Source organism: Sprattus sprattus (assembly GCF_963457725.1).
Source record: "Sprattus sprattus genome assembly, chromosome: 5".
Lineage (NCBI taxonomy): Eukaryota > Metazoa > Chordata > Actinopteri > Clupeiformes > Clupeidae > Sprattus > Sprattus sprattus.
In genome coordinates, this window is record NC_137924.1 from 5,397,252 (window position 1) to 5,409,110 (window position 11,859).

Here is an 11,859-nt window from a genome sequence, read left to right on the forward strand (position 1 = left end):
CTTGAATCCTATTCCTACTACCTTGCTGCTTTGATAATTCAATTTACCTCACGGGATTAATACAAGTTTATCTATCTATCTGTCTATTGGCTGATCTATTCAGTGTAATTCTATGCTGTGCGCTGTGAGTGACGTCATACAAAAGCAACACGCCGTGCAGAGCTCAGTGTTTACAAAATGGAGCGAGCGAAAGGATCTGCTCTCTGGAGCTATTTATTATTTTATTATTTATTTTGTTTTACATTGTATTTTGAATCCCTAATTGCACTGACTGAACCAGTCACACTATATTTATATGATTAAGATTGTTTTACTGGTGCAAAATGATTAAATAAATTAGTAATTCAGTACATTTATATCTGTTTATTTGGGTTTTTTTACATAGGAAAGAAATGTTTAAGTCAAGTCTCATGATCCCAGATCTCCCCCAATGAAACTTACAGTTTGTTACCATCATTTCGCTTTTTTTTTTATATCGGTATGGGATCGGTATCGGCCGATACTAAACCTCAGATATCGGTATCGGTATCGGAGGTGAAAAAAGCGGATCGGTGCATCCCTAGTATGTAGCTGTGGAATTACATCGTCTTGCTGTATATAAATTACAGTAATTGTCCGTTTTGTTATGCTTTTTACTGTAAAGGTAAAGCAACTAGTAGCCAGAAATGTACTGTACATTTACAATTTAAATAACTCTGCAAAATACTGCAAATTTGACTTATAAACTGTGATTTATAAAAATGCACACGACAAATTCACATTTACAAAGTCCACGCCTCTCCTTCGAGCCTTGTTCTGAGTAAATGCCCAAGATGCACCTGTAAACAATAAGCAAAGACAACTTTCAGTTTTACAGATTTTATATTGCATTGTTTTTAAAGGCACATGCAGTGGTGCCCCTTCCCCTTTAACCAAATCGTACACCAAATAAATTAGTATTGAAAGCCAAGCCAGATAAGAAATTGGCTTCCATCGTAGGGCAAAGACCTTAAAATACAGTTCATAAATATATTTTAAGAAAATATCATCCTTAAATATAAATAACAACTATAGCAACTTTGTAGTGATTCATGAATATAAGCTTAATTTGATCAAAATGTAATTTGCTAGTTTGATGAAACATTCAATGACGGAGTACAATAGTAAAAAGTACAATAGTAAAAAGAGAAACACTTATTTTCCCCATCAGATGAAATCGTTTTTTGCCCCTTTGGCAAGGTGTTCTTTTTACCCCAACAGCCTGCTCCACTCTTGTTAACTGCCTCTGAAAAAGAATGGAGAGCAATTACTGACAGATACTGAGAGATAGTAGTCTAGCAAATACTCATGCATATCCTTCCTATTGACATGTAAAGACCACCAAATGAAAACACATAGTTTGCACCTTCCTAAGATATAAAATACTGTATTGTCTGTGATGCGAGCTTTTTGGAGAAACACAGCTTTGAAATTACTTAGTTGCTGCAGCTGGAGGCTAACATTAGCTCACTTTTGCGCATATTTGCACTAATAACTGCGTATTCTCGACCAAATAACTGGCACGCTATGCTTCTTAAAGACATCAGGGGACCATTACGAAAACACGTAATTTGAGCTTTCCAAAGATATGAGGCAAAGCTTCGCGGGGGTAAACGCCTTTAAAATGACTTAGCTGGTTACTGCAGCTGGTGGCCAACGTTAGCTAACTTTAACTTTCACGCTAATTCGCGTATTCTTCATCGAATAACTCGCACACTTGATCCAAAACATCGTTCATTTACTAACCCAGACAACAAACAATATTATAAAGTTGTGACAAGCTGTCTGTCAAACTTACCTTCGAGCTCTTCTATCATCCTCCGTGGATCCAAGTTCAACTGTCTCTTCTTCAGCCCACAATGCAGCGCAGTTGTTCAAACGTACAGTAATTTATTGGGTTATCTCAAAGGAGGATTTGAATAGAGTAGGCCTATATTACTGTGGAATAACAAAATGCTGTGAAATCACTGTATAATTTTTTTCACAGTAACTTACTGTGTCTATTGATTTCACAGTAAATTCTACATTACAACATGATCTTGTGATTATTACAGTTAAAGTATGTAAAGTTATAATACGATAATTTATTGTGAAATAGATAGGTACTTTATTTATATCTGTATGGACAAATTCTTGTGTCCACACAAATAGCTGGAAAGCTACAAACAGTCCTGAAAATCGTTCATGTTAAGCGATCTCAGTCACTACGACTTTACTTCAATGTTCTTCAATGACTTGGTAGATGCAATATTACCGTTATTCGCTAACAAATATCAACAGCAACGAAATCAGGAACGTCTAGTTTTTTCAGTTGACAAGATCATCTGCATAAAACGTGTTGTAATCATATTCATAATTATGATTAAACGTGTAAGGTTTACTATGGGCAGAGGCGAAGTTTGCCACCCGGAAGTAAGATATTTGTTATTATGACGTCATGCTGAATTGTCGTATATTGTACATACTTAGAATAATTATTCTATTGTTTAGAACATTAAATGATTATTCATAAGTATATAGTGCCATAGCTACATCTCTGACGTTTATAACAAACCAACCCGTTTAAAAATCGGTTGAAAATTGAGCAAGCTATGGTTATTTGAAAAGTACATTTTTCACTACCACAACAATGTTACGGTGAGCAATCTGCCCGGGGTAAGATGGCCGACCTCTGCGGACGTTCTAGACTCCGCCGTGAGTTATCTAGTAATTCTATATATCTATGGCGTTGAAGGCATAATTGAACCAGTATGTCATTTTCAACATCAAATCAGAACACGCCACGTCACAAATGCGACGTATCGTCCAGTATCTTTGGACGTACATGAACACTAACACAGTTGAAACTTGGAGTTGTCCTGTATCTCCAAAGTGGTTTCTTCGGCTTTTGGAAATCGAGGTCTGTAATCCTTGACGTCTATTGTGTTAGCTCTGTTTTGTGCTTGTTAGCTTTATCAATGTAAACCACCCTGACGGACTAACCTAGAATCTCTGATGGTAAACGTATAAACCCTGTCAGAGCGAGCTAGCCACCTTAACCATGCTGTCGACTTGAGTTGAGTTGAGTTGAGTTGAGTTGAGTGGAGTGGAATGTTGTAATACCCGCTGTAATACGTCTTCTGTACGTAAGTATCGACATTTAGTGTAAAATAACATTTGGACGCATTGACTAACTAAATTGTTTTCATATCTCATAGTTGCTGTTATCCGTAAGCTACGTGTCACAGATAGCCTGTTACCTTACAGAGTCCAGTCTTACATCATTCAAGTTACATGGTTATCACAACATGCGTGTCCATTAGTTAAGGCTTCGTCAATGAGTTTATCTAGGTTTCTTCTGTTTCTGATGTTTGTTCTAGAATGATGTACCCAGTAAGATACAGAAGTCGCTTTTTTTTTAGACCTTTTCCTACTTGTCCCCCCCTCTCTCTTAAACACCTTAATGTAGAACAGTTTCGTCATGTTGAAAACATTAAATGTTAAAGACGTTTCAGCTCTGTTTTACCATCGCTGTTTAAGCATTTTTATCAGTTATTCTTTTGCTGTCTTATTACAGAGCCCAAGATGTTGTGGTTGATAATTTGCATTTTCCAGGCCTTGTCTAACGTCAGTGTTGTAGTATAGGAGACTATTGTGTAGTACTAAGCCTGTTCAGGAGACTAGTGTGAACTAAGCATGTCCATGAGACTAGTGTGTACTAAGCCTGTTCAGTAGACTAGTGTGTACTAAGCCTGTTCAGTAGACTAGTGTGTACTAAGCCTACTGTGTGCACGTATCTCAGGTGTGTCCCTCTCCTGGTGAGTAAATGACGTCCGCCCCGGAGACACGCTCGGTGTTTGAGGCCACCCAGGACCTCGTGCTGATGGGAGGCCTGAGGGAGGTCACCGATTCACACACTCACAGGATCTCCCTGCAGACGGAACCCAACGCCGGCAGGGAAGGTGCGTATGATCTACAGCTCAACAGATCAGCGCAGGCTCTGATGCAGTAAAGTGTAATGATTCTGACTAAGGAGTCAGAGTTGCAGTACCTGGACTTGGCCATAATTAAAGAGTAAAAAGAGGGAATGGATTAGCAAGTCAGCACTAACATATTTAGCTTTACCTGGTAATAGGCTAACTATGTTAACTAGTTAATCTAGTAAACCTGACCTAACCCAACACTAATACAGCTAACCTAGGAGGGCAAATCCATGAAGAGATACACCAAATACATACATAGAAAATATTGAACTTGTGTTCTAATTATAGTTTAGATCCATGAGGCCTCTTGTGTTTAGGTGGCTCTCACAAATAAGTGCCGTTTAAATGTAATAACTTTGTAATTGCTTTTCTTTTTGCATGTCCAGCAGAGGCCAAGTAAAGTTAGCCATAAATCCTGAAATGTAATAATAAATACCATAGCAGCTGTACAACAATACTTTGTCACAAACCGCTCCAATCATGACAGATTCACCAAGTAGGTTTAAGGTTAGCTCCATGATTTGCAGTAGTTTAACTTTTGTGCTTACTTTGCTTCTATTGCTAATTATGATATTTTTAGTGTAAATGTTCTTTTCTCCCCAGAGTCCCCCCACTGTCCTGAGGAGGTGACCACGGCAGGAGACAGGCAGGCGAGTCCTGAGTGTGTGCGGAGCGAAGAGGGGACAGCCAGAGACGGATCCCAGCCAGAGGTGTCGGACAGGAGGCTCTGCTCCGCCTGCCACTGCCCCTTTGACAGCAGGGAGGAGCAGGTGAGGAGGAGCTCACACAGACACACACACACACACACACACACACACGACGCACGACGCACGCACACGACGCACGCACACACGCACGCACGCACACACACACACACACAACGCATGACACACACACACACATACGCATGACGCACACACACACACATGACGCACACGCACGCAGGCACACACACACACGCATGACGCACACACACACACACACACACACACACACACACACACATGACGCGCACGCACGTTCACACACACACACGACACACACACACACGACACACACACACACGACACACACACACATACAAACCCACACACAAACGTGACTGTGGTGCTGACTGCGCCGTGTCCTGCTTTGGCACAGATGGAGCACTACAAACTGGACTGGCACAGGTTCAACCTGAGACTGAAGCTGGCTGGAAGACCACCTGTCACAGCAGAGGAGTTTGAGAGCAAAACAGGGACAGGTGAGAAACACGCACGCACGCACACAAGCACACACGCACCGGCACCGGCACCGGCACCGGCACACGCACAGGCGACACACACACACACACACACACACACACACACACACACCCACTTCCATTAACGCATAGCAGAGACACCTTGGTAACCCCTGTTTTGCATTTGTAGCTCAATTTCTTCACGTTCTCTGAAAGAAGAGTGTATATTACATAGTTGTTCACAACATCATAGTAGTGTAGTAGTTGGAGTGTCAGAAATGTGTGGAGTGTTGGCCAATCAGCTGCCCTAATTAATCCCCTCCCTCCATCAGAAGCAGGTAATCTACCCCCTCAAACCACTGGCCAATCACATGTCCCAATTCATTTCCCTCCAGGCGACATGTCCAGCATCTCTGGGTCGGATTCCTCCGACTCGGACTCTGAGAGCGACCAGGGTTTCTATGGCGATGAGGTGTCCCCTGAGGTGACCCCTGAGGGCCCGTCGCGCCCAGCGGAGAGGGAGGTGTCCGCGGGCCGCCTCTCCAGTAAGGCAGTGTTCCAGAATGCCCAGGGCCAGTACCTGTCCGTGCAGCGCTGCGTTCTACAGAGGAAGAGGGTAGGCACACACACCGGCCTAAACATGATGCGCCATATGTTATTATTTCATACACAAGTCTGTACATGACACGCCACATGTTACTGTTGTTTCATGCACCTGCCTATACATGACACGCCACAGGTTATTGTTGTTTCTGTACATGACACGCCACATGTAATTGTTGTTTCTGTACATGACACGCCACATGTTATTGTTGTTTATGTACATGACACGCCACATCTTATTGTTGTTTCTGTACATGACACGCCACATCTTATTGTTGTTTATGTACATGACACGCCACATGCTATTGATGTTTCATACACCAGCGTATACATGACACGCCACATGTTATACATGACACGCCACATGTTATACATGACACGCCACATGTTATACATGACACGCCACATGTTATACATGACACGCCACATGTTATACATGACACGCCACATGTTATTATTGGTTTGAAAGGCTGGGGAGTCTAGCTCCAGCCTTGATTTTCAGATCTCCTGACCCTTATAGTCTGTCAAGGATCAGAAGATCCTCTGATGCTATCTTGGTTTTATCTTGGTCAAATTATAAATTATAGGGGGATCGAGCTTTTGCTGTCGTTGGTCCTAAATTATGGAATAGCCTCCCATTTTATATCATATCTGATGCCTGCCTAGAGAGTTAGTTAATGAGTGACGGACTGATGCCTGCTTGGAGAGTTGGCTTTAGTTAATGCGTGACATTACACATAATACACAATATCAATTTAAATTTAAAGCAATTTATGAATAGTAATAACATTAACAAATATTAAAACTATTATTACATTTTATAAAAAATGCCTCAAACTTATTTGACAGATGATGTTTAAAAGGGTCAGATTTTAATCACTTTTAAAGCTATTGTGTGGTGAGTCCTCACGTGTGTTTTTGTCTGTGTGTGTGTCTGTGTGTGTGTGTGTGTGTGTGTGTGTGTGTGTGTGTGTGTGTGTGTGTGTGTGTGTGTGTGTCCGTCTCTGTGTGTCTGTGTGTGTGTGTGTGTGTGTGTGTGTGTGTGTGTGTGTGTCCGTCTGTGTCCGTCTCTGTGTGTCTGTGTGTGTGTGTGTGTGTGTGTCCGCAGTCTGCAGAAGATGATGATCTGGTGACCTCTCTGCTGGCCCTGAGCAGCAAGAGTGTGTGGGTGGTTCTGATGACCGGAGGAGGACACTTCGCTGGGGCAGTGTTCCGGGGGTGAGTGGAGAGTTCTGGGGCAGTGTTCCGGGGGTGAGTGGAGAGTTCTGGGGCAGTGTTCCGGGGGTGGGTGGAGAGTTCTGGGGCAGTGTTCCGGGGGTGAGTGGAGAGTTCTGGGGCAGTGTTCCGGGGGTGAGTGGAGAGTTCTGGGGCAGTGTTCCGGGGGTGGGTGGAGAGTTCTGGGGCAGTGTTCCGGGGGTGAGAGGAAAGTTCTGGGGTCCAGTGTTCCTGGGGTGAGTGGGCAGTTCTGGGGTCCAGTGTTCCGGGGGTGAGTGGGCAGTTCTGGGGTCCAGTTGAGATTGTGTTAGGGTACGCTTTCAAAAAATGTCAGAAAACATTTTAGAAAGACGATCATATCGATTACTGTCTGTGTTCCTCACCACTGTGGTTAGTCAACACCTCTGGGAAAAGGGGCCCAGATTGGCATTGCATTGATTACAGGACTGTAAGAAATAATTGATAACTAATCATTATATTGATATTTTGTAGAAGAGTGCTTATTTGAGCCTTGTTACTTGTAATAACACTGTGTCCAAACTCTGTGTCCTAACTCTGTGTCCTAACTCTGTGTCCTAACCCTGTGTCCTAACCCTGTGTCCTAACCCTGTGTCCTAACTCTGTGTCCTAACCCTGTGTCCTAACCCTGTGTCCTAACTCTGTGTCCTAACTCTGTGTCCTAAAACAGGAAGGAAGTCGTGCAGCACAAGACGTTCCACCGCTACACAGTTAGAGCCAAGCGCGGAACTGCTCAGGGCCTTCGAGACTCGCAGAACCGAAGCAATGCCCCCAAATCAGCAGGTGCCACCCTCAGGAGGTATAATGAGGCTGCCCTAGTGAAGGTACGAGTCCCATCATCTCTCTTCATTGGTCTCCATCAGTGTGCCTTAAGGACTCACACTGGGCTGTGATTGCTGAACATAAGTTACTGTGAAATGGGCCATGAACGTTGGGCCCTAATTTCACTGGTGAGCAACTGGCAACGAGCAAAACAATTTACAAGGTCTGCCGCGCATGAACTAAAGCTAATTTAATGACTCAGCCGTGTATGGCAAAATAATTTTGCTACTTTAATAATATGACCAAGATCCTAATCTCAAACATGGGTGGGTCAGTGCAATGCTCCCCACGCCACATGATTGCTCGTTGCCAGCCAATGAAATTAGGGCCCTGACCTTTTAAGAACACCTGTGCCCAGTAAAGGTTCCTTTGTAACAGTTCCCTGTGCTGTCTTTCTCCGTAACGGTTCCCCTGTGCGTCTTTGTAACGGTTCCCCTGTGCGTCTCTGTAACGGTTCCCCTGTGCGTCTCTGTAACGGTTCCCCTACGCATCTCCGTAATGGTTCCCCTGTGCGTCTCTGTAACGGTTCCCCTGTGCGTCTCCGTAACGGTTCCCCTGTGCGTCTCCTTAACAGTTCCCCTGTGCGTCTCCTTAACAGTTCCCCTGTGCGTCTCTGTAAAGGTTCCCCTGTGCGTCTCTGTAAAGGTTCCCCTGTGCGTCTCTGTAACGGTTCCCCTGTGCGTCTCTGTAACCGTTCCCCTGTGCGTCTCCGTAACAGTTCCCCTGTGCGTCTCTGTAAAGGTTCCCCTGTGCGTCTCTGTAACGGTTCCCCTGTGCGTCTCCGTAACAGTTCCCCTGTGCGTCTCTGTAAAGGTTCCCCTGTGCGTCTCTGTAACGGTTCCCCTGTGCGTCTCTGTAACCGTTCCCCTGTGCGTCTCTGTAACTGTTCCCCTGTTCGTCTCTGTAACGGTTCCCCTGTGCGTCTCTGTAACGGTTCCCCTGTGCGTCTCAGTAACGGTTCCCCTGTGCGTCCCTGTAACGGTTCCCCTGTGCGTCCCTGTAACGGTTCCCCTGTGTGTTTCCCTCCTGGTGTGTGCAGGACATCCAGGAGCTGCTGGAGAGCTGGTCTCCGCTGCTGCAGGAGGCCGTGGCCATCTTCCTGCGCGCCCCCAGCTACAACAAAAACATCTTCTTCGGGGGGCGCGCCCCGCCCCTGGACAAGAGGGACCCCCGGCTGCGCCCGCTCCAGTTCGCCACGCGCCGCGCCACCTTCCGTGAGGTGCAGCGGGTGCACACCACCCTGGCCACGCTCCAGATCTACGGTGGGTGGGAGGGGTCAAAGGAGGACACAACCCATGTGCTGACACTGTTAGTGTGCAATAGAACACTTAAAAAGTGTCTACTTAAACTTCATGTCATTTTAGTTTACCTTGGCTTTTTCCACGTACAATGTTTGGGTGATGTAATGGAAATATAAAGTATTATTAATATATTTATTTATACTGAATATATTTAATATACAACTATAATTATTATTTCAATGATGACATGAGTGGTGCCTAGGCAATGTATGAGACCCCATCTCTGAGAGAGGCTGTATGAGAGACCCCATCTCTGAGAGACTCCTGTTAGCACTGCGAGATTTTCAGTGCCTGAGACGTGTCTGTGAAACATTACTGTGTGGCCCACAGGGGGCGACACTGAGCTCTCCAACATCTTCAGCTCATCAAAGAAAGTGTGGAAGAGGAAGAAGAAGGCCTCCAGTGCAGCAGCTGCCATGACAACCGCTGACACAGAGAACACAGGTGAGGCATGCTCTCTCTAGTCCGTCCCTCTCTCTCTTCCCTACTCTTATCTTTATTAATGCCTCTTTTAATTCTGCAACATTTCCTTCTTCATTCAAGGTGGCTCGGGTGACGCCGCTGCTCAAAAAGCCGTCTCTCGATCCCACTCAGGTGGAAAACTACCGACCGGTCTCACTTCTCACTCTCCTATCTAAAACACTTGAGAGGGCAGCCTCCAAACAGGTCACAGAGTTCCTGTCAACAAACAATCTCCTCGATCCAAACCAGTCTGGATTCAAAAGCGGTCACTCCACCGAAACAGCCCTGCTATCTGTGACAGAGGCTTTAAAAACAGCTAGAGCAGCAGCTCAATCCTCAGTTCTTGTCCTGCTTGACCTATCAGCTGCGTTTGATACAGTCAACCACCGCATTCTTCTGTCCATACTATCAAGTATGGGCATCTCAGGCAAGGCGCACTCCTGGTTTGAATCGTACCTCTCTGGGCGCTCATTCAAGGTGTCATGGCAAGGTCATCTATCTGTACCCCACCACCTCACCACTGGGGTGCCCCAGGGGTCTGTAATGGGACCACTTCTCTTTGCCATCTACACCACCTCGCTGGGCCCCATCATCCGCTCGCATGGTTTTTCCTACCACTGTTATGCCGATGATACTCAACTGGTTCTGTCCTTCCCTCCTGAGGACAACACTGTTTCGGCACGGATCTCAGACTGTCTTGCTGATATATCCACATGGATGAAAAACCACCACCTTCAGCTGAACCTGGCCAAAACAGAACTGATGGTCTTCCCAGCCAAACAGTTCATCCACCACAACATCAACATCAAGACTGACTCTTTATCTCTGGCTCCATCCAAAACAGCAAGAAACCTCGGGGTCATTATTGACGACCAACTAACCTTCACAGCCCACATTGCCTCTGTCGCGAGGTCATGCCGCTTTGCGCTTTACAACATCCGCAAAATCAGGCCGTACCTAACCCAGTATGCCACCCAGCTCCTGGTGCAAACCTTGGTGGGTTCCCGCCTCGACTACTGCAACGCCCTCCTAACGGGCCTGCCGGCATGCGTGGTAAAACCACTACAGATGATCCAGAACGCAGCGGCGCGCCTGGTGTTCAACCAACCAAAGAGGGCACATGTCACCCCGCTACTCACTGAGCTCCACTGGCTGCCAGTAGCTGCTCGCATCAAATTCAAGTCACTTATGCTTGCCTACAAAGTGCTTACTGGGTCTGCTCCCACCTACCTAAATGCTCTTGTAAGGGCAAATGTCACACCCAGGACGCTGCGCTCATCCAGTGAGCGTCGTCTGGCACTGCCCCCAGTGCAAGCAAGGCAATCCAGACTATTCTCAGTTGTAGTTCCACGTTGGTGGAACGACCTGCCTAGCACTACCAGAGCAGGAGCGTCCCTCCCTACCTTTAAGAAACTCTTGAAGACCCAACTCTTCAAAGAGCACCTCTCTTCCTAAACTGGCACCTTGGCTCAACCTGCACTTAAGCAGCAACAGGCCCGCACTTCTTTTTTTATTCTTTCTATGTCGTTTTATAAGCAATATTTATGGTTACACCAGGTTTTTTAATGCTCTTAGCTTGATTGTTCTCCCTTGTACGTCGCTTTGGACAAAAGCGTCTGCTAAATGACTAAATGTAAATGTAAATGTAAATCATGCTCTTTCAAGTCCGTCCCTCTCTCTCTTCCCCACTCTCTCGTGTCCGTCCCTCTCTCTCTTCCCCACTCTCTCCAGTCCGTCCCGCTCTCTCTTCCCCACTCTCTCCAGTCCATCCCTCTCTCTCTTCCCCACTCTCTCCAGTCCGTCCCGCTCTCTCTTCCCCACTCTCTCCAGTCCATCCCTCTCTCTCTTCCCCACTCTCTCCAGTCCATCCCTCTCTCTCTTCCCCACTCTCTCCAGTCCATCCCTCTCTCTCTTCCCCACTCTCTCCGGTCCATCCCTCTCTCTCTTCCCCACTCTCTCCAGTCCATTCCTCTCTCTCTTCCCCACTCTCTCCGGTCCATCCCTCTCTCTCTTCCCCACTCTCTCCGGTCCATCCCTCTCTCTCTTCCCCACTCTCTCCAGTCCATCCCTCTCTCTCTTCCCCACTCTCTCCGGTCCGGTCCGCTCCAGGTTTTCTGTCTGTTGATGTGCTTGTGTGCTCTGCTGCAGGTGAGCAGGTGAAACCTCAGGAGGAGGAGGAGAAGGAGGAGGAGGTGCAGAGCTGTGGGGAGGAGCTGGAGACGGTGGAGGTGACTCT

At 46.1% G+C, this 11,859-nt stretch overlaps 1 protein-coding gene across 1 annotated transcript in view; it reads left to right on the plus strand.

The window, feature by feature from the left end:
* The first annotated feature begins 2,843 nt into the window (after window positions 1-2,843).
* Window positions 2,844-11,859, plus strand: part of ankzf1 (ankyrin repeat and zinc finger peptidyl tRNA hydrolase 1) — a 13,399-nt gene continuing 4,383 nt past the window's right edge. The window contains exons 1-10 of the mRNA XM_080838852.1: window positions 2,844-2,917; window positions 3,800-3,959; window positions 4,584-4,750; window positions 5,121-5,223; window positions 5,598-5,818; window positions 6,914-7,023; window positions 7,709-7,862; window positions 8,900-9,122; window positions 9,492-9,605; window positions 11,772-11,859. The exon at window positions 11,772-11,859 is cut by the window's right edge and continues 95 nt beyond it. Of these exons, the coding sequence (XP_080694978.1) occupies window positions 3,824-3,959; window positions 4,584-4,750; window positions 5,121-5,223; window positions 5,598-5,818; window positions 6,914-7,023; window positions 7,709-7,862; window positions 8,900-9,122; window positions 9,492-9,605; window positions 11,772-11,859 (1,316 nt within the window). The 5' untranslated portion in view covers window positions 2,844-2,917; window positions 3,800-3,823. The remainder of the gene's footprint in view (window positions 2,918-3,799; window positions 3,960-4,583; window positions 4,751-5,120; window positions 5,224-5,597; window positions 5,819-6,913; window positions 7,024-7,708; window positions 7,863-8,899; window positions 9,123-9,491; window positions 9,606-11,771) is intronic.